The sequence below is a fragment of the Myiozetetes cayanensis genome, unplaced genomic scaffold, assembly GCF_022539395.1.
Source record: "Myiozetetes cayanensis isolate MyiCay16 unplaced genomic scaffold, myiCay2020 scf2-11, whole genome shotgun sequence".
Taxonomy (NCBI): Eukaryota; Metazoa; Chordata; class Aves; order Passeriformes; family Tyrannidae; genus Myiozetetes; species Myiozetetes cayanensis.
This window is the reverse complement of record NW_026087411.1, coordinates 102,741,732-102,765,433: the sequence shown is the minus strand read 5'-3', so window position 1 is coordinate 102,765,433 and position 23,702 is coordinate 102,741,732. Positions and strand designations below refer to the sequence as shown.

At 35.0% G+C, this 23,702-nt stretch overlaps 1 protein-coding gene across 1 annotated transcript in view; it reads left to right on the top strand.

The window, feature by feature from the left end:
- Nucleotides 1-23,702, top strand: part of NBAS (NBAS subunit of NRZ tethering complex) — a 161,043-nt gene that overhangs the window by 46,528 nt on the left and 90,813 nt on the right. The window contains exons 27-35 of the mRNA XM_050316580.1: nt 183-245; nt 798-920; nt 2,391-2,493; nt 4,861-5,084; nt 7,300-7,412; nt 9,955-10,068; nt 17,055-17,168; nt 18,013-18,170; nt 20,188-20,286. Coding sequence (XP_050172537.1) covers nt 183-245; nt 798-920; nt 2,391-2,493; nt 4,861-5,084; nt 7,300-7,412; nt 9,955-10,068; nt 17,055-17,168; nt 18,013-18,170; nt 20,188-20,286 — 1,111 coding nt within the window. The remainder of the gene's footprint in view (nt 1-182; nt 246-797; nt 921-2,390; nt 2,494-4,860; nt 5,085-7,299; nt 7,413-9,954; nt 10,069-17,054; nt 17,169-18,012; nt 18,171-20,187; nt 20,287-23,702) is intronic.

Here is a 23,702-nt window from a genome sequence, read left to right as displayed (position 1 = left end):
ATTTTAACTGTCTTCCCAGCAAGAAACCAACAATTTTAATATTTTCAAGTAAACATATATTTAATTTTAATAAAGGAATGTTTCAGACTGCTTATCTTTATATCAGTGTAATATGAATTACAGTAAGAGATTATAAGAATTATTTGTGTATATATGTATTTAATTGTGTGATATCTTTGCAGGCCTGAAACAGATAAAACTAACACTCTTCATGATGAAGTAGATGAACTGGAACAAATTCTTAGGTATTTAATTTTGCTAAAATAAAATAAGTCACTAAGCAGAGACAAGAACTTTTTTATGACAAGAAAGCAGCAAGAATACTTACCTTGTTTTTAGTGCTGTCAACAACATTATCTGTATGTTTTTTTAATTCAGAACATAAAAACGTTGAATGGTTTTATCTATTTGAATACTACAAAAATACATAGATGTTTTTCTTTAAAAGTTTGGAGTGTTGGGGGTTTTTTTGTCCTGTTTTTGAGGAGAAAGAGGGTTACCTGAGGAGTTTATTTTGCTCTTGATACTCTGTAATGCTTTGAGTGATTAAAGATGAAAATTGTAAAGATACGTTACCAGGTTATTGTTGATATGAGTTTACCCTACTGTATTATTATTATTATAATATACATTTTTAAAAATGTAGATGATATTACTCTGGCTAATCCCTACTGCTACAGAATTTATAGAGTCTGTTTGCATTTGCAGTACATTGTCTGAGACAGCTTTAAGACTCCTGGTGCAGCAGTAGTTGTACGATTGTGCAGGATTCAAAAACGCTGGCTCTCTATTTACAGTGTGTCAGAGCTGTTGGAGAAACATGGACTTCAGAAACCCGTTTCTTTTGTGAAAGACACAAAGGACAATGTGGAGGAGGCACGGAAGCTGATGATTAGGCTGACAAGGCACACAGGTCGCAAGTTAGTATTCCAAGGGGAGCGGGAGATAAGAGGGAAAAGAGAGGCAGGTACACAACAGTCCCTGCCTGTTGTGTTGCAGTAGGAGCTGTGGCGTTCACCCTGAAGATGATGTACCTAAAACACATTTGTTAAATTAATGATGATTGTGATTGCTGCTTTGGCTGCATTCTCTACAGTCAAGAAACTCTGTCTTGCTTCAAACCTGCTTTTCAAACCTGTTTGTGTTCGAGTAAACAAGCCTAAAAGGCATACTGGCTGCAAGATGATGAAGTGTAAATGTTAACGTATTGTAAATTAGGTCCTTTAAGACCTATTAAATTTTATTGAGAGTGTAGGATTTGTAAAATAACGCTTTGTTTTTTCTGGCGTGTTTTCTTGGAACCCTTGTAATAGGGTAATTTATTGATTTAACTTATTGATTCTACTGCTTATGTTCCCAGTATAATTTTTCAATTTTTCTACTTAAGGACTACTTCATTCAACTCATCTTTCGACTGTATATAAATTATTACAGGCTCTTGGCATGAGCAGATAAAAAATTTGAACCCTGGGAAAAGCAGCCATCACTGCGGGTGATTTTTCTTTCTTATTTAAAGCAAACATGCACAGCAGTTTATTGGTGATGGTAGAGTAATATTTAGATTTTTAGTAGTATGAAAGCTTTTTAAGAGTTCTGAAAACCTTTCTTTGCAAAGATCAAGTCAATGCCTCTGTAGGAAAAATGTTGATTTTTCCGCTCATGGAGACACTTTGCTTTGTCAAAATGAAAGTTAATGCCACATGAGAAAATCACTATTATCTGGAACTATCTAAAAAAACCTCTTTTTTTAGTCTGGAAGGCTCAAGATAATGTGAAAAAGCCTTCATAATGTTTTTACTAATAAATGTTTTACTAGAGCACAGGAAGTTGAAGTCTTGTGGGTAAACATTGATCCAGGGATCCCAAGGGTCAAGAACCTGAATGCCATTCAATTTTAAGGAACAAAATAAAGTTGCAGCTCTATTCTCCTGTGATTGCATGCAATTGATTAGTCCTTGGAGATGGCCTACATACAATTAACAGCACTTTAATGATCCTCAGTTGCTGTTAGAAACTTGGTTTTGTCCTGCTGTTCTTGGGTTAGTAGGAAGAAAGCACATCCAACTTTCTGGGGTATTACTGAAAATTTTCAAAATCTACCTTGGGGATCTTGAGAAAAATTGTTGAAATCCATGTCTTATCCCACAGAAAACAGAGAAAACACTTGGGTATTGCATTGTTGTCAGACCATTTTATCCCACAGACACCTTTTTAATACTAATATTAAAAGCATTCTGTCTTTAAATCACTTCTCGTTAAAAGTCCAATTCAATATTGAAATAGCATTTGAGAAAACTCTTTATTTTTTGTGATTGAAATATAGTGTTATCTACTGCTTTTCTTTAAATCTGTTGAGGCAGAGAGTATTTAATTTTAAAAAATGTTTGTAGGCAACCATCAGCCAGTGAGACACAATGGAAGGAGTTGCTCCAGGATATGTTAGACATGCAGCAGAAAGTGTATAGATGCTTACATTCAGATGCTTGCTATGAGGTGAGTTTTGTGTCTTCTTACTAACTTATGTCCCAGGTAAGCTACAGATACTCATTTCATATTGTTGCTCGCAAATGTAAATACATTTTTATGTGTTGTATTACTTGGTTGTCTACTGGCTTTTTGGCAGTATTTTTGTTCAAACCAGAAATTTCTGATGGTAATTTATTTTGCCAAAAGCCTCTGTAATAAATATCCTATATATATTTTACTAGAATTCACTTTTGAAAAAATTGAGTCAGCTTCTTGAGGCTGTATTCTGTGGACAGTAATTCTGTGTACAAATGTGTTTAGCAATGAACACTTTAAACTAATAAAAATAAGCAATCTGTTAGATAAATGTTATCTTGCATAAGGCATTCCTTAAACATGAAGTTCTAATTTGATAATATTATCCAAGATCATTAAAGGATTATGAACTTTCTGTTGTTTGCAGTTGAAGTAAAATAATGTGAAATGAGAAATATAATTTTACTGAAGGAGAAAAACCTGCATGTGCATAAAACCTAAACCTATGTCATTAGTATTTGCAAAGGACAGCTGTTAGACTGATATAGAATTTGCTGTGACATTTATTTTTCTTTGCATTTTCACTTCAACATACTGCAGTTTATTACGGATACAGCATTGTGTCCACTGTAATTAGTGTTTATATATATTCATATATATAATATATATAAATATATATATATGTAGTATGTATATATACATTAATATAGTGTTTTTATATGTATATTCATATGAAGGAGGGTTTTATTGCAGCTTACAGATTTGATTGTTTATGGCTACCACTCTGATAAGCTCTTTGGAAAGGTCTTAAAAGCAGGTTAGAAAAAGAAAGGATAAAAGCAATGCTGTCCAATCTATACATGAAAAAATCACTCATTCTTTGTAGTTGTACAGCTTGAAGTTGTTCATAGAGAACTTCAGCACATTTAATGTTCATGGTTTTGTAAGAGGCTACAATTTAGTATACTTGGAATTTTTTTAAGTTCTTTTAAAATGATTATAATACTAGAGCACTCTGCAAATAAGGCATTTGCTTTACTCTGATCTTAATGTAAGTTTTCTATTAATATTAAATTACTTTTAACCTCTGAACCATGTGATCTAAAAAAACCAACACAACAAAAAAGGATTTGGGTAAAATTATGCAGGAGTGCTGAAAATGCTTTGAAGTGTAGTGCTGTCATATGCAGTTATACTTTGATAACTTGAAAATTGAGAAATTGATGAGACAGTAAGGAATTGCAATCCCATGTAAGGTTTATATTGGATACTTTTTAACATAATGCTTAGTCTGTTTTGCTTCCATGCAAATTGAATTTTGTTTTCTTAAAGAAGGGCTTCATGTCCATAAATTTCAAGAGAGATAAGTGTTATTTATTTGAACTGTGAGGAGGAAGGGTCAGCTATCATACTTTACATCTTTCACTGTTCCTTGAAGATTAAAATGTTGTACAATGGAAGATGATCCAGTTGTGTGATGTTCTTTAAGAAGCACTGAACTGTGTTCCTTTCCAGAGCCTGAGATGGTTTGGAGAGGTTCTTCCTAGTGAAGAAATACTCCAGTTTCAAGATGTGATTGGACAGGGTGCTAGATAACCTCATCTTTGCCCCCTTTCCAATGAAAGGTTGGAGCCGATGATCTTTAGAGATGCCTTCCAACCTGGGCTCTTCTATAATTCGTTGATCATGTTTAATTTGTTGTGAACTCAAAACCTTTGATAAAAGCCATTTTGTTTCAGCTGTGATATTTTTTGAGAATATTAAGTGTCTATGCTGCTCTTTATTAGGACAATACTGACTGTGCTTAAGGAAAAAAAAACACTTTTGTAAGTAAGTGAGATTATTTTGAGTGTCTTAAAGTCGGCAAAACTTTGAACTGGAAGTAAATTAGGTGTTTTTTGGCAGATGCAGCATTATCTAATGATTGTCTTGATTGAAATTTAGATAACATCTTATATGCTCAGTTCTAAATATTTTTAGTTTCTTCAGAGATACAGGATTTCCTCTCATATGTTGTTGGTTTTAAGGTCTTAATATTGAACTGCCTTTTCAGATTCTTACATCCTGTTAACACTTCAGAATGTAGGTATATTTCTAACCTCTTAAATCGTTCTGTAAAGACAGCTAGTATGTTTTTATTTCTCCAGTAAGTAGAAACAATTAGCTACTGGTTAATTTTAGCTTTATTTTAATTAATACTTTCCTTGATAGAAGTTACATTTTCTGCTTAGACTGAATATATTCTTTTGACTTCAGAGATCCTTTTATTCAAAGAGGTTAATTCCATTGAATGCAGATAAGCTGACTTGAAACTGCTGCTGCTGCTGCAGGTTATTAAATTACTGTTCTTTCTTTTAGATATTCACTGAAAGCCTTTTGTGCTCAAGCAGTATAGACAATATCCACTTGGCTGGGCAAATGATGCATTGCAGTGTTTGGTCAGTGGATCTACCAAGTTCATCAAAAGGGAAGCCACAGTACCGAGTCAGCTATGCGAGAAGTATCGAATTAGTTCTGGCTGCTGGCAGAGAATATTTCAATTCTTCAACAAGTTTGACTGACAGCTGTATGGAGTTGGCCAGGTACATTTACAGTTATCATATACATTAATACACTGATTTAATATTGTCATAAAATTAGAGTTTATTTGCTAATATTTCCCCCCACCTGCCCAATCTCCTATTGAGAGTCTTTTTTCATAAGCAGGCTCTGGAAATACAAAGTAGTGTTGCTTTTAATGCTCAGGGTCCTGTGATCAGCTTTTATCTTGCAGTTTTAGGGTGATACTTGAAAATATGAAGTTTATAGATCAAATACTTCATAAGAATGTGTGACTGAGTGTTTTTTGTGTTTAATAAGATATTTTGGTCCTTCTCTGACTTACCTCCAGTGAGATGTTTCATGGTAATTTAACCTTTTTTTCCTGAGGGATTATCACAAGTGGGTAGGTTTCCTAGGAACCTCTGTGTATAAGTTGTTTTAGGTAGAATGTATTTATTTTCTCTTTAACTTTTTCATTCCCCTCGTGTTTTAATCTTCACCCTGAAATATTGTCAATTCTCCTGAAAAATGTGATGAGTTCAGATGGGATGTTCAGCTAACTTACAATTTTATTTTATTTTTGATGTAAACGTGTCTATTCTTAATTAACGTGTAGAGATAAAAGCCATATGGCCCACTGCACAAATAAAATAGTTTCCTGATTTAATGTGTGAGGTGAATTAAACCATTTGAAATCATTGAGACAGGATGCTATCCAGAGGGACCTGGACAAGCTTGGGAAGTGGGCCCATAGTAATCTCAGGCAGTTTAACAAGACCAATTTCAAGGTGCTGCACCTGAGTCAGGGCAACCCGTGGTATCATTCCAGGCTGGGGGATGAACAGATCAAAGGGAGCCCTGCTGAGAAGGACCCAGGGGTGCTGGTGGGTGAGAGGCTGGACACAACCTGTCAATGTGCACTCACAGAAAGCCAGACGTGTCCTGGGCCACATCCAAAGCAGTGTGGGCAGCAGGGTGAGGGAGGGAATTCTGCCCCTCTGCTCTGCTCTGCTGAGACCCCACCTGGAGTGCTGTATCCAGCCCTGGGGTCCCAGCACAGGAAGGACATTGACCTGCTGGAGCAAGTCCAGAGGAGGCCACCAAGATGATTAAAGGGATGGAGCACCTCCCTATGAGGAAAGGCTGAGGGAATTGGGATTGTTCTGCCTGGAGGTGAGAAGGCTCTGGGTGACCGAATTGCAGCCTTCCAGTACCTGAAGGGAGCCTACAAGAAAGATGGAGAGAGACTGTTTACAAGAGTACATAGTGACATGACAGAGGAAATGGCTTCAAACGGAAAGAGAGTAAGTTCAGATTAGATATTAGGAAATAAAATGTTTACCGTGAGGGTGGTGAGGTACTTGAACAGATTGCCCAGAGAAGCTGTGAATGTCTGTTCACTGGAAGCATTGAGGGTCAGGTTGGATGGGGCTCTAAGCATCCTGGTCTAGTGGAAGGTTTAGTCTCTACCCATGGCAGGGTGTTTGAACTACATGACCTTTGATGCCTTCCAGCCCAGGCCACAGAATGAGTTTGCATGTTGATTTTTTTCTGTTAAATGTGTATTAATAAAACTACATATGAATACACTGTATCAGGATGCAAACTGTATTAAATAATCTAAAAGCTTATTACATTAATGTAATATTCATAAAACATATGAATTAAAGATATTTAAAATAGTGTGCTGATAATAATCGCATACATTGATTCATCTTCAGAGCCATTTAGTAGACTTTTTTGGTTGTTTTCTTGATCAGCTTAGTTTTTATTTGCTGTACCTAGTTGAGAAAATTGTGACAGTGACTCTAATGTTTTACTTCCAATCAACTTTTTACAGTATTTTGCTTTTATCTTCTAGTTATATGGCAGTAACAAAATACCATTTCTTCAGTAATAGGAGAAATATTTCCCTAAATAATTATATATTTAAGTACAAGTGTCTTAAGCGTTTTCTACTATATTCATTGCAGGTCTAAATTCAGGAGGGTTTTAGGTGATGTGCTTATCACAATCAGTTGAAGGCAGTGTGAAAATAGACATTTGTTAAAATGTTTAGCCAACCATAACAGAGAGTGTGCCAAACACTTCCAATATGTATTAGAAGACTAGTGAGTATTTTGACATTTCATAATTATAGTAAATTACTGGTGACTGTTCTTTTGTTTTGTTTTACTCAGAGTTGAACTTTTTCTACGAATTTAACTTCAGATGTGTTCATCAAACTTGAGAAAAATGTGTTTCATTCCTTTCTAGGTGCTGTCTACAGCTTATCGTAGACAGTCCCAGTGCTGTTCAGGAGGAGTTGGACCTCATTCGTGCTCTCGGTTACCTTGAGGAATTCGGAGTGAAAATATTACCGCTGCAAGGTACTGCATAATTTTATTCTTTATATGATGACTTGATTCACAGATATAAATACGTGTGAGAAATAGTTACTATTACGTAAGTGTGGCACAATTAAACTAAAGGGTCCATTTCCTACCTCCAGCTTACAGGCACATACCAAAAAATGATTTTTGTAATAAAATCTTTTAGTTTATGTGAGGTAAGAAAGATACTTGCATATTACACCTCTGTTTTGGGACTTACTTTTAGCAGGACTTTAAGATAATTAGAGTATTGAGTATATGAAATTCCTGGTGACTTCAACAGAAATAGTTTGAGCTCATCTTTAATTTGCTAAATAATCTGCACTTGCTTATGTGCTGATGAGCTTTAAAATTATAGGTGAGAGAGAAGTACTGTCATGGATAGGCAGTTTTCCTGTCTCCACTGGGCTGTTTCATTTTGAAGTATATAAAACCCAATGACAGTGGAAGTGAACTTTTATGGGGTATTTCTTCTGATGAATTGGTTAAAACTATATCTGTTTTGGAGCTCTGACTCCAATAGAACAGGAAGTTGTTGAACAGGAATTGGAAAGAAATTCTATGCTTATGTACAATAAAACTGCATGAACACTAGTAATGGAAGCACTGTAAGAGAACTGGCTGAAATGAGCACTGAGTACCAATGAAACGTGTTTTACTTCTGGTATTGTGCAGAGAAATACTGGGATTTATGGAAAACACTTATGGGCCTATGGAATGAAGTACATGTCCTTAATGGCTGTTGTTACTCTACTTTGGTGTTCTCTTTTTATTCTCTTTTTTCCAAGTATTTCTTCAAGTGAGTTAATGCTCCATATGTAATATTTTGATATCTTACCATTTCTGGACTGAGAACGTCTGGACTGAGATCTTACAGTATTGGCCTGTTGATTTCTAGAGTAAAATTCTTTTTTAGTTAGTTTGTTCAGCCTGTAAAAAAGTGCACATACTTTCTTCAGCTTTTTTTTGGTGTGGACATAAAGGTATCATTTAAAAAAAGTGGCAGCATAATACTGTGTTAACAGTATATGTAATACAACTGATCTAGATTAATTAGAATATGTGAAGTCATGCCTGTAATTTCATTAATGAGCCTGACTTATCCTTGCTTCAGTATCTTTCATGTAAATCAGATTAATCTAATATGATTAAAATGATGTTTTCAAGTTTTAATGAAAGGCTTTAAATGGTATGTTACTTTGATAGAATGTCATTAAAGTAGCAGTAAGGATCAGCTGTTCCCCCAGCAGTAGTCTATTAGCAATAGTCTTTTATTTGCCTTTATACATTTAGTTTTCTGTAGAGCTTCCCCCCACTTGTACTTTTAGCAAACTCAGCAATTTAAGTTTATGAACTACTGTTATGCTCTGTTTTAATAAAATCTGTTTTGAAGACTCCTTATTAACATAAAAGGTCCATCTTTAATGTGTTTGACCCATCAGATTACTTTTAGTTATGTTAGATATTTACAAAAAATCTTTCTTGTATAATGAGTGAATGAAAACATACTACTGCTCTATACTAATATACGTGTGGGATAGAATATTAAAAATAAAACAAAAAGTGTAACCTTTTCCTGTTCCTCCACTCTTAGTTTGTTTTAGTTGAACTTGATTTCTAGAATTAATAGAGTTTTCATTGTGTGAGTACTTCTTCGTTTTTATTGAGGCCTAATATTGTATGTTTTAAGCCCAATATGCTAATGCAGATTTTTATCCCACATGTAGCCATTAAAGTCTTACTGAGTGTTAAGTGGAAGATCTACTTGCAGTTCTTCTGTGTTCTGAGAACTTGCATGATATGAGAAAGTTACCTATTTAAAGCAGCAGCCTGAAGTTAACCACCCACTAGCTAGCTAAAAAAGGGCACCAAATTCAGTTCATGATATTAGACAATTAAGATAATTGTTTAATTCCTTGTAAAATCATTTTTGAAACGCAGTACTAATTATAAGCTTCTCAGAATATGGTTGACACAACTGGTGATTTTCAGACTATGCTTCCACTTGCTCAGAAAATTTTTATGTATATTAAAACAGCCTGAAGAATTTGCCTATGATGGTTCTTTCAGTTTGTGTGATGTATCTCATCCATGCTAAAATAAAATGTATCTTGAAAACTTAGTTACTTAAAACATTTTAAATGAAAGTTAATGTCTGTGTTAGCATTCTTTCAGAATGTTGCAGAAGTGGTAATTAAAAAAAAATTGTATAAAAGTATCTTGGTTAATTGTATAAACTAAAAAACATTGAATGTGAAAACCTGGAACAAACTCAAGTTTTCCTTCAGGTCAATTTCTCTTTCTTTGCACCCTTAGCAGCCTGACTTGTAGTGATTGGAGCTGGATATTGGGGTATTATTTTAACTCTCTGTTCATAGGTATAACTGAGGATCTGCATGCAGGCAGCTTTGGGCTGGTTTTCAGATCATGTTTGCATTCTCATACCCCCCATCACTTCCTGTGCCCACATTGTTTAACCAGAAATACAGCACTCGGGTTCATTTGTGCAGTCCCTTAACACCAGTTCTGCTTTCAACAGTGCGTTTGTGTTCTGATCGACTCAGTCTCATCAAGGACTGTCTGGCTCAGATGTCAACAAACTATAAACAGTCTGCTAAGCTCCTGGGACTTGCAAACTTGCTAAGGGTTGCAGGTAAGCTGTGTTAATAAGACTCTGAATTGCAAGCAGTGTGGTTTACGTTACACTTTAGGACATTTGAGTTGATCGATAGAATATGTGTTTGAAGACAGGACTAAAAAGTCATCTGGAAGAACAGTCATTGGGGAGGAATAAAAGATTTTATGTAAACGGAATATTTTTTCTGTAAAACAGCTGCAATGGTCAGCAGCTCTGATGTCCCACTAATACCTGAAACAAAAAATGCCTTGTCTAATCTAGAGTTGGAATAAAAGCTTATTTCAGATTGGAGGAGTTGTGGCTGATAATTATCTTGTTTTACAATTAATTGGTAGTACTAAAATTCCAGTAAATCTTACTCTCTCTGTCAGATAAAGTAGTTTTATTTAAGCATAGCTACATTTAAGTAAGAGGGGAAAAGTCATCTGTAAAGCATGAATTTCAGCTGTTAGACTTTTGTCTTTGCTGCATCTATCTCCTTTGGGCACTAAAAATAATGCATTAAGTTGAGTATTCATTTGATGAACTGAACATCTTCAGAGCTTGAGTCCTGAGGATATTAGTTTTTTATTTTTGATAGCCTACCTAAAGTAGCTGCCTTTTGATTTTGGAAGAATACTTAATCAATGCAGCTATAAACACAGTACTGCTGTATTTTTATGATATAGAAATGGAATACAGAAATATAAAATAGACATTCATATTTCATGCAGCATGGTGTGTAAAATCAATGCATTTTGGCTTTGTCATTGAAGCGTGCCTGGCTAATTCCCTTTTCCCTTTCTATTTGTTAAATCATTTAAGATTTTGTCTTACGTTTTCAGGAAACTTAGTATTGGCAATTTTTTCCATAGTATTATAAATAGGGAGGGAGATACCTGAGAGGGTTGTGTGAAGTTATGAACAGAGGTAAGGAAGTTAGGCTGCTGACCTCCCAGGATGCCCAGGTCCTAAGGAAAGGAACCACAGGAAACCTTGTCGTGACTCTGGTCTGCTCAATGCTCCTGTTACATAGCACTGTTACGTGAAAGATGACAGGGGGAAGGGGACGGTACCATGTTAAGTATCTGGATCCAATCTATGTATTTTACATGTAATCCATCAAAAAATTAGAATGCCAGTTGTGACTTCTTCTTTTTTTCTTTGCTTGTAAGACTTTCACGAAAAAAAAGTTCTCCCTCTTGGTTTGTAAAATGAGATTACTGTACAGCTCTTTCCCTGTCCTCTCTGCTTCCACCCACATCAAGTTAAAATCTGTCAATTTTTCATAGTATTCTGGGTTCTTTAGGCTAATGCTGTAGATTTTTATCTTTCTGAATCTAAGGGATTCTCTCTGTATGAAGCAAGGGAAAACAAAATCCACAGAGACTTTATGAAGCTTAAAAACACTAAGTATTTTGTCCAGTATTGTTAGCCTAGTGCCTTACCTTTAGGTCAGTCTTTACAGTGCCCTATCATGTACCTCTTAACAGGGATCAAATCCATGGCTCTCATCTCCAGAGATTGAAGGATGGCAGGCACCAGATATTAGATAGAGAACTTGAGGGAATTTGTATAGAGCTCATTGATACGGTAACTTCTGTGTGGTAGTGTTATAGTCACAGTGACACAGACACAGCACAGGAAAGAGAGATTTAAAGGAGATATTTAAAGCCAATGATGAAATGGCTTCCTGGTTTTTCTCTTCCATGCGCTTACCACACTAGAGAAAACCAGAAGATGGATGTGTGAGGTGGTTAATTATTAAACAGGTGAATGATTTAGAAACCACTACTTACTCTACCAATGACATATTTATTCTACCAGTGTTGGGCTCTCTGACTTCAATGGTTAACCTCAAGAGTAATGCTGATGGTTGCTCCTGTGATAAGTAGGGAATTTTAGTATTAAAAGTATCTTTCAAGAATGAATCTTGGTAAGGAATACACTACTTTGACATACTTTATTTGTCTCTTATACTAAATAAATAACTGTCACTTTCAAAGTAATCTTCTGATTATAGAATAACATTTATTTATTAGAAAGGAAAATATAGCAAGAAAACATTTCCAGTCATGGCTTTCTGTGGTGGGGGTGTGTGATTTTTTTGTTTGTTTGGTTTGTTTTCCATAAGTAGCTTCAAGCTTCTGTGATTAAAAACCATTTCATTGTCACTAAAGTGACAATGTCTAATTGTATTGCTTATATTTACAAGCTGCTTTCCATAGAGGGTGTTGATTTATAAGTAAGATGTGGGTTTGGTATGAGAACGCCATATTTGTGAATTTTATGTCAACATGTATTTTGTAGGAGGTGGGTTATGGAAAACAGACTTATTTCATTTTAAGAAACTCAGTATTTCTTAATTATTTTATTTTTTGTTGGTTTTGTTTTGTTTTTCTGGACTTGAAAGCTGGGAATAGCATACCACTGCTATTGCAAGATTTTTGTGTCTGGTGTTCCATCTCATTGATCATTAATACCTTTGAAAACAGACTTTAAGTGGAATGCTGGCATAGCCTTAATCATAGTCTGTAATGAAGAGCTTTGTAAAATTTGATGTTAGGTATAAAAAAAACAAAAAACAAAATTTAAAGCAAGACATGTAGAAGTGGTATTTCTGTATCTGTCAACTTGTAATTTAAGTTACCGATTTACATTTAGTTACTATTAATTAAATAGTTATTTTAGGACTTGGTAACCCTATCATAAGAATGAGAAATGCTAATATTATTTCACAAATTAGTTGGTAGCCAAGAGGGCAGCTCATGCATACAGGTTGTAAGATTTGTGAATTAATGTTTTATTTTATATTTAATATTGGAAAAGGACAACCTTCCTTGTGTTTTTAGTACATGTAGTCTTTGTTGGCAGGTATAAAACCACTGTGAAAGGGTATCTTGATTTCTAACAGCTTATGATGAAAACAAATGGTTTTATTGAGATATATTGGGATGAGTCTGGATATTGGAAAAGAATCTAGGGATTGAACTTTATGGACTTGCTTAATGAAGAATTAGATAAAGTGCTACTGGGAGAAAGAATTGGTTTTTGTTCTTAATTGGTTTTCACTACTTACACAATTATCCTGATTTATGAGCCACCTTTGCTATGAAAGAAGTTCTGATTTTGTCTCATGGAACATACTGACTGGTATTGGTTATGGATGCTCAAATTTGTGGTCCCTTCTGTTCCCAATCCACATTGTGTATCTACCAGTAGAGAGCCTTCTTGTGCTTTGTCTGGAGGAATTGGTTTCAGCGATTCCCCGTCTTTGCTCCTCTTGCCACCCCACTCCATATGATTACTGAAAGGGGAAAAAACCCTGCTTGCTACATCTATCCATGCCTATGTAAATTTTAGACATATGTGTGTTTATAGAGCATATAGTATATGCTGTGTTTTACTGTATATAATACATAGCCTATAAAATTCTGTGAGCATATATATTTTAATTTCATTTTTAAAAGTGCATTTGTTGCAGATGCAGGGGTAGAGTGCACATAGTTATCTTTAAGGAGCTTCATGAGCTGTGTTTTCTGAATACAGTTGTGAGAGCAGCACTAGAAGTCAGTAATAGAATTTATATTCATACTTATCAAAGTTTAAATATTGCTTAGGTAATGAAATATCAGGTAGCTTCTTAATTGCTTTAAAGTATTTGATTAATGACAGTAAACTCTACTTAAGCCTCCTGTCACTATGTCTGTAAGTAAAGCACCACAAGTGCTATCTTAATTTCACAGATGGGTAAAGTGAGTGAGGGAGAATGTGCTCAGCATGACAGCCAGAAAATCTGCACCTGCTCAGGGAGCTGGAGCTGTTCTGTGTCTCATGATGCTCACTTAATCCACACTCTTTGTTAAGAAAGGGTGTAAAGAATTCACTTTATGCAGTTATTTGAATAGATGTGTGCAAAAAAGAATAGAAAAATGCTTCTGTATCAGAAATTAGGAGCATCTTGTCTTACTGTATATCAAAAAGATCTGAGCATTGGTGTTTATTTATTTTGTCATGCTCTCTAGAAATGTTTTCATTATTCCCTTTTCTCACAACTTTCTATGGCAATTTATTTAATTTTAATATCCATAAATGAAGTCTAGTAACTTTAAACTTTACTCAGATTCCTAAGTCAAAGCTTGTTTTTGAGATTTTTCTTTAACACTGACTTTCTTGGATGTGGAATTAACTAGTTGGTTTCTGATCTCCAAAATGTAGGCAACATTGAATTTCTGAAGTCTTGATATCATTTGACTTTAAAGTTTTTGTGATATGATTTCATTAAAGATAGTGTTAGTTCATCCACTCACAAATAGCATGCATCTTACAGAAGGTGTTTCAATAAGCTTTTTTTTTTCCTTTATACAACCCAAATTGGATCCAAGCTTTAAAAAAGTGTTTGAACATCCTTTATTTCTCAAGAAAAACATATTTCCTGTTATTTCTGACCTTCCACATTTTTCCTATCATTGTTTGTACTAGAATCTTAGAATTATTTAGGTTATAGAAAACCTTTAAGATCACACAGTCCAACTGTCAACCTGGCACTGGCAAGTCCATCGTTAAACTATGTCTTTAAGTGCCACTTCTCCATATCTTTTAAATACCTCCTGGGGTGGAGATTGCAGCATTTCCCCGGGCATGTGTGCACGCACACAGTCCTCCCTCCCCTCCCGTTTCCGGTTTCTAAATTTGATTTGAGTCTGTATGTCACACATTAACATTAAAGCTTGATGCTGAATTACTATTTAATATAATCAGATAAAAACTTTAAGGGGTTTTGTCATTCCTTTCTTGGTTTTTAGATCTTGGATATCTGTGAAAATGGCAAGGAGAACAATTTAGAATTCAAAACTTCCACTTTTATAAGATTTTATTAATAAAATAGCATCAAATGAGGTGTCCCAAAGCTGAAGCAGTGAACTTTTTTATGTTTGAATAGAAGACAATAACTACACTGCAGCAGAAAACATAAGTCACTGTGCTGTTAATGAAAGCTGCATGAAGAAGGTCGAGCTGTGCATTGCAGGGGATTCACTACTAGTGTTGGAATTGTTCTGTGTGTGTCAAGGCAGTGGAAGCGGAAATGAGTGAAACAATGAAGATGAAATGAGCAAGTATAGCCATGGACTGGAAGGAAAACGATCCTTATATGTTATGCTTGTGTTTCTGTGAAACATGCAGTGATATATCCTACTACATCAAAAGTACTGAGCTGAAACATTTGGGGTGGGGGACTTGACAGCACACAACAGCTCAAGCACAGTTTGGAAAACCATTCCTTGGTCCAAGGGTTCTTCCTCTCTTTCCTCCAATCCCACAGAGTCTAAAGTGGGAATAAATAGCAGTGATTATTATGTCTAGCTGAAATCTGAGTGGCAATAGTGTGATTGTTGCCTTTTATTTGTGTCTGCTACTTAGTAAGTTCTGTCTCCGGGAAGTCAAGTTGTCAGGGTAAAGTGGGCATCAGAAGGTGAGTGGCAAGTACGTGTCTTTTGGTTATAGAAATGACAGTTCACATTTACCTTGTGTAGATAGAAGCACCTCTTTGTCATCTGTAATTGCTTTTGCCTGAATGAGAGGTTCCCAGGTTCTAGAGGGCAAAATTTTGCAACAGAAGAGCCTTGAATGTGATTAATTTGCAACACTGCGTGCTGGCAGGAGGCTAAAAGATAAAATGATGGGAAGCCAACCTGTTCTCCCAGCTGAGTTAGTCCTGATGTGCGGGGATTCAGGGAGTCTTGATTGAGTTCAGTAATTAGAGTAACTTCACTTGCCTGAATGTCATTCTAGTGCAACTGCTGCAGCTTTTCTTTTGAGAAAGCTTTAAGAAGAAGTTTGCTTTGTCTGTGGTGATGGATCTGCAAAGTGGAGTTAAAAATAACAGCTATGCAATTTAAGAGCATGTACTCTTTAAGTGGTTTTTGAAACTGGATCTGTTTAACCTTATGAAATATTTGCATTTCACAAGTTGTAGTAATACAGTTTCATAAGCCAGTGCCCTTTTCAAATGACTGTAAAAGCACTGACTGCATAGAATTGCTTTTAATAATAGAGAAACATGAGCAAGAAGCTTGCACTGAAAAAATTCACTCATTTTTACTCTAAAAATTCTTTCTTAAATTAAAATGAATAGTGTAAGATTATTTTTCCTGTGTATGTTTTGTCACCTTCTCATACAGTGCATGGACATGGATAGCATTTTGAGCACAAGACTGGAAAAACTAGTGCTAGTAAAGTAAATAAATTTCATTCTCTTGTGTTCACTCTAAATTGGAAAAAGCTTTAAAAAAAAAAAAAAGATGAGTAGTAAAGAGTGACAGGTATAAATGTTATTTGTATTGACAATAACTGGCTTTGAAAAGGAGATGAGCTGTCTGATTAGATTTTTGTGTGTGAAAGCTGATGTATTAAAATTGAGGTCAGGACTTTTTTCTGCAAAGGTTCTTGAAGAAACTTGAGTAAGAAGAGTTCAGTAGTATCTGAAGTGTTACTTCTAACCCATAAGTGGTGGAAGAGGTATTGTCCAGAAGGTCTGGTGTGGAAAAATTAGTTTCAGTTCTACTCACTCAAATTAAGAGTTTAGGGAGCTGTGAAGTGATAGTTTAAACTAGATCTTTGTATACCGTAAGAAAACAAAAATTTAATTTTTTTTCTTCATGGGCTTTTTTTTTTCCCAATGTCAGGATTTTGATTTATATCTTACTTAGCTTAAATATCAGTTTTGGCCTATGTCTTGGCTATCACATAAATACAGTTTTTAAAACTTTTATTAACCTAGGCCTAATATGCTGTTGTTTGTTGTCTTTTTTTTAAACCAGCTTTAAAACCAATGTTTTTTAAAATATATACAATATATTATTGTTTCCTTCAGGAAAAAGCAGATAATTTTATTCCTGTTTCAGTTTCAAGGGGGGCTTTTCATATTGTGGTATATAGTTAATTCTTAAGAAATGAAGTAGGAAGCTGAAGTTGAACGTTAATTCCAATTAACTAATAAAAATTCTGAATTTTTCTTGCAGGAGATGATCAGATGGAGAGAAAAGGTCAAGTGTTAATCCTTTTAGTGGAACAGGCTCTCAGTTTCCAGGACTACAAAGCAGCTAGTATGCATTGCCAGGAGCTCATGGCCACAGGTGAAGGGAATAAACAGAGGTTGCATGAGGTGATGGTGGTGGAAATCTGAGTTCTGACTCTTGGCTTATTGTGAGGTGTGGTATTTCATATTGGACCATTTCATTAAAGTAGCAGTTACATCTTGTTTGTGGAAGTGAAGTAACATCTCCATGGAATAGAGACACATACAGCAAATACTGTATGTAATAAGTATGTACCAAGCTATGAGACATGTAGCCTTAGGGAGCTTTTCTTTATGCCTCTGGGAACCATGATTTCTAGTTCTTTCTACACTATACCCCTCTCAAACAGGTAAAAACATGTGACTCCAGCTATCAGGAAAGTGCAAGTGTTTTAGAAGTCTACCTTTAATTTGTGTATGTGAGGGTATGAGTGGATGTGAATGAAATACATATGTCAAGGTACTCAAGAAGATGGGATTTGTTTCTTTGGCTCTTTTTTCTGCCTTGAGAATGAGGGGGAAAATCCAAGAGGAACTGAGATTCTTTTAATATATCAAGTGATACACTTCGTTTTTACAGCCACTCCAATAGTATACTTAGTATCATGCTCTGAAGTAAACGATGGTTTTCTTATTGTAATATGTGAAGTAGAGAATGTAGGCTTACAGATGCCTATTATATGGATATCTACAATATGATAAACATTAGTCTTTTATGCATTTGGTCAATCTAAATTTGAATTACACCTCTGTTTTATGAAGCCTTTATGGTTGGTTCCTTTTTCAGGGGATGTTAAGTGTTGACAAGATTGTCACATGTCCTCCTTTATCTCATCCAATAAGAATTATGCAGCATCCTCCTATCATTTGTGATAGGTAGTATGTTTCGTGTTTCCTTGTAGGTTATTCCAAAAGCTGGGAAGTATGCAGTCAGCTTGGGCAGTCAGAAGGCTACCAGGATTTGGGAATGCGTCAGGAACTCATGGCCTTTGCTCTGACACACTGTCCCCCCAGCGCCATAGAGACACTGCTGGGTGTGAGCAGTTCATTGCAAACCCAGGTACTTGTTTCTGAAGCTTCTTCCATGAAAGTTCAGTGCTTACCAAAGTAAAGGTGACTTGTGCTCATTTTCAAGTTTTTTTCCTTAAGTTTTACCCTCCATTTGTTCTACTCCATTTTTCTGCTTTTATTGTTCTATGTCAGCAAATGAGGTCTCTTTCTAAGCAGTTTTGTATGATGAGTTGGTTTCTCAAGTAGAAATGGAGTTGGTTTCTCAAGTAGAAATGCTGTTGTATTTTCTGTATTTAGTACTTTTAATTTCTTCATTGATAGCCTGATTTAAACAAATGCAGTTAATGAAATTTTGAAATGTCTTCTAGGTGTTTACACCTAGTAATGCAACTTCATTAAATGCTCACATAAATGTCTATTAAATGTTTAGTTTATGATTTTCATGATCTTTACCCAATATACAATGAAATTATTTTCTTAGTGATTTCAACGATGTAATGATTTTATCAAGTACAAGAGGCTTTATCTCTGAACTCTTCAATGACTGACTTAAAAGAATCATGTCTTAGGTGTTGAGCTGATCACGCTATTACTGTAGTGGAGTAATTTAGATTGTCAGAATGTTAAATTTCATTTCACTGTAACTGTGTCTTGGCCTACATACTGTGACTTGTTTGAGAATTCTAGTTGTCTTGCCTAAGAGTTCTTAGACTCATAACTGTGTAATGGAAACATCTTAGAGGTCTCTGAACACAAGGGAGGAATGGGGGAGAAAGGAGCCATAGCTTCAGCACATCTGAAGTCTAATTAAAGTAGCTGCAAGTGTGTAATGTTTTGTTTACAAAACCACTTGAATAGCAATGTGTATGAGAAATGCAGGCAACATGTGAAGGCAGTCTATGCTACTTCAGTAACAGGGTAACATTAGAATAAAATGCTGCAAAGAATTTCAAATACAGTTTATTTCCTGCAAACTATTTACTTTTTTTTATTATGAAATCAGTGAAATTTGAGAGAGGTAGGTAAAATTATGAGCTTAAACATGTATTGAGACCTGTACAATTTTGAAATAAAAACCTTTCCCCTCCATTATGTGCCTTTACCTAGAATTAGAATTTGAAGTCAGACAAAGTTATGACACTGTATAAACAAAAATTTGTTAAAACTTCGTTCCGTTCACACCTGCTGTATTCCTGTCTGATTCCTTTGGAAGGCTTCATGTCCTCTTTATTGTAGTGCAGTGCAGCTGCTCAGCCACTGGTTCCCACCTTCTTGCATCCCACTGCTCCAAAGGAGAAGATTCTCTGTCCTCCAGTCACAAAACTGGAGACCTAATTTGTTGCTCAGGTTTCTTTGTTAGTGCAGATCTTTTCTAGGAAATGTTGCAGTGATGATTAATTTGGTATTTGCCCCAGGAAGCCAAAACCAAGTAATAATTTCTGTCAAAGTACATTCAATCAGTTTCTTCTACAATTATTTCCTCCAGAAACTAAGCGTGACCTTTTCAGTTCTGTTCACTGACGTCCTGTATGTTCGTCCAAGCACTCTGTCTTTGCATGGAGATAGATGGGTAGATGCAAAAGATCTTTATCATAAGGTCACACTGACCGGAGATATTAAACAACTCTAAGTGTCTTTTGACCTTCACCAGTTCTATGGGCTGCAGAGATTCTGCTCACAAAGCTGCTGTCCTGTGTAACGCTTGCCTTTGTAGAGTTGCCCAAAACATCAGTAACAGTTCAGATAATGAAAGTTTTCTGTCAGTTCTTTAGCCTATGGAGTACAACAGAGTGCATATAATAATAATAATAAAAAAAAAAATTCTTAGATTGTGTGAAAAATACTGCACAAAAATCATGGTGAAGGGAAGGTTGTTTACTCTAGGGACTGCAACAGTGAGAGGATGTCAGAGATACTGTGCGTTCTTTGTGTCTTCTCCTACATCCTTATTTTTCTATCATGGAAGCTTTTACATCAGAACTTCTTGTGTTTCCTTTGATATCAGTCATAACTCTTACATTTGCTTATTTGACTGATGAAAGATTATGTTTATTTCATGTTTATAGATTCTTTATCAAGCTGTGAATTACCAGTTTCTTCCTTCTGAAGGAGGTGAGAATGCAAGTATTTCGGGACCTTCTCTGTTGATGAGTAAAGATACAGAGGTAAGTTTTAAGGAGAATTTTAAAAATAATGATTTTGTTCTGCATTATGCTAAAGAGCTGAATTTGAGTTTTTAACCACATTTACTAGATAAAATGGACAACATTAGACATGTACTGTGTGCTCTTCTTTGATTGTTTAAAATTCAATATTTTGCTTATGAATTTATACTTAGTCTGTTTGGATTTTCAGTTGCTTCTTCCTACACAGTCTTAGAACCATAGAAAAAAATTATAAACCCAGAAGCAGGAGAAGAGGAAAGTGCAAGAAAACTTACATAATGATATACATTTATGTTGGTTTGATTTTTCTTTTAATCTTTTTTTAATCTGCTAAGCAAAATACTTGAAAATAAACCTGAACTACATATTTATGTAAAAAAATGTTTTAAGTTAAATTTAGTTTTCCCCTTTGTTCTGTGCATCGTGAAGTTTATGTCTTCTTTGCTGTTTTATAATGTTCATATATTGCATGTGAAATTATTTTTATGTGTAAGATCAGATGGAACATTGAATGTGTTATAGGAAATACAGGCAGGACAACGGGAAAGAAGTGTTCTAGTATTTTTTCTACTTTTTATGTCTATTATTTTAAGTTTGTACATGTAAAATTGCAAATATTTTTCTCTCTTTAAGGAAGATATAATTACCTATTTTTGAAAAAAGGAATGTGATTTTCACACTCTGTGAAGTGGAAAATTCTATATTTAATTTGTTCTTTTATCTATTTTCTCTTTAATTACATTTTTCAGTAGATGATTAGCGGATCTGGGAATCAGGGAGGGGAGCAAAATCTTAAAGAAATACAGGAAATGAGAGAGGAAAAGAGGGTTGGAGAAAGAGGGAAGGAGAGAAGGAAAGAAGGTTCATCTTGCATAGTGTGGCTTTTTGAGAAAAGTATTCTGAGTTGCAGCTTCCTTTTGTGTGGCTTTTCTATATATCTATATATTTCTCTATATAGATATAGATATACATGTGTGTGTACATACTTAAATACACATATGCATATGTAAACATATATGTACATTTACATATATATAAAATAAATGGCAGACAGGTAAAACAGCACTGTGAACAGTATTCAGAGGAGGAGGGCCAAACACTTTATGTGTCTGCTGGAATTACCAATATGAAAAACAGGTCTGCTTCTCTGGCACAAAGGCTTTGTATTATCTAGAAATCTGTAGATGTGTCTCTCTGAGTAGAAGTTTAAGTCGATGTTCATACAGTTGATACGGGCATGGATGAGTATGTTTACGATGTTTTAGTATCTGAAAATCTGTCATGCATTGCCTTCCACGGGCTGTAGTAAGATGTTGTGGTGCAACAATTAGACATGCGTATAAATGATTCAGAAACTTATTCAGGGGTCTATCGGAGTTAAGTCACTAAATAACTTCATTATCATTTCAATTTGGGTATCTGGAGCAATTTTCATTATGCTAGGGAATTCATATTCAGAAATTTCTCCAATATAGCTTTCATTTTGCTCCCCTTACTTGTGATTGATTGACTCTTTAGAATGGCAAGTAGGTAGACAATTGACCTGGCAAGTTTGTGTGTTGCTGCACTGAGGCTTTTTTTCTTTCTGTTTAATACAACTTCTTGACGTGTTGTGTTTCAGACTGGTACACTATGAAATGAGTTCTGTATATTTGCTAATTCTGTCTTTCGGTTCTCTCCCAGTTGACTTAATAGGGATTTATAGCTTTTTTCATTTCTTGCAATGACACAGTAGGAAACATAGCCAAGAATTTACTCATTGTATAACTCTTCGTTTGTTACAGACATCTGAAATGTTTGAAAAGCTGTATATTCAATAACTCAGTTTCTCTGACTTAATTAAATCCCATAACTGCAATCCCCATAGTTACACTTCAGCTAATTCCTCATGCTTCACCTTCATTTTCTTGCACAGAATTTTAGTTTCTTCAGTGAAATAACCCACAAACTGTAGTATTTTTCCCCTTTTCCTTTTACTACTTTCATTTACAGTTATGTTCTGATTAACTTATAGCATCCTTTTCTCAAGGAGTTGACAAATTTTATTCTTTCTCACTTATTACCTTTTCAAGTTGGTGCTCTAAATATAAATTTCCTTATCTTGACTTGAGTCAAGTTTTTTCTAGCTTACATGTGTTTGGGCGTCCCTTTCTCTGTTGCATTCAAAATACCTCTATGTAAGTACTTCAGTTTTCAAAGCTTTAGTGACCTCTCTCTACCTCTTCTTACCTTTTGTCTAGTACTGAATCATTAGTCTCCACTACTGTTTCTTTCTTTATGTCATGAACTAGTTGTAGTTTTGGTGGTCCTACTCTGAAGGAATTTCCTGAATGCTGTGATAAAGATGGACCTAACCATTCTTTAGGAGCCAGTGCATTTGCACAAGCTTTGTGTCAGCTTGTCACTGTTGACTGAACTCATGGGATCCACTGGAAAAATTATCCTTCGGAAGCTACAGTGATTCCAATATACCAGTTTATTTTTAAGCAAAATGTTATTTCACCAATCCTCACCCTTTTTACTCTGTATGCTACAATGCCTAAACAATTAATCTTGTGCTTCTCGAGCAAAATATCTCAGTGAGACAATTAAACTCTTGATTCATGAAAAGCCTTTCAGAATATTATTGCTAATATTATTACATTAAAATACAATGCTTAGTCACGAGATGCCTGATTGTTTATAAACATTAGAAACAGTAACCATCAATTACCTTGTAAATGAGCTCTGACTTTATGTTAAATCTGCATAATACTTAAAATATACCTTACATCTATTATAAATCATTATCTTTTACATATCTGAATATGAAAGCATAACTGCTGTAAAGTGGCACATCAACAGAAGTGAAATTTACAGTTTCAAGTTTCCTTGGAAATGAACTCTTGATACAAGAGCAGACATAGTTTCTAGAGGAGAGTATGTTCAAATTATAGAAATTATTTTCTTAAAAGTTGCTTAAAGAAAAAGAAAAGTTCTGATTAACGGATCATTAGCATATTTGGTTTTGCATTTTTCCTAAGCACTAGATCTGGGAAAAGACAAGATTTTTTAAAAACGTTTGTGTACATTATATTGGTAGGTCACACATTTTTATCACTACTGAAATGATTAGAGAATCATGGTTATTTATCCTTGTGTCCTTTAGCTACTGACCCAAAATGTCTAGTCCTCCATCAGATCTACAGCTGTTGAGCAGATGTCTTAGTTATTGCTGTGTATTCAGACAGTCATCAAAGCCTGTGTTTCGGCAGCTACATCAGATGCATTTTAAGCTTTAGGCTGGGTTATGTTTTGGGTTCCAGTGATGTTATGGCCCTAATAAGAGCCTAGACATCCAGTGACTAATGAATGTTAGTGTTATCAACCTGAGCTGAATCTTTTCCATAGTCTCTCATTTAGGGTCTGGTTTATTG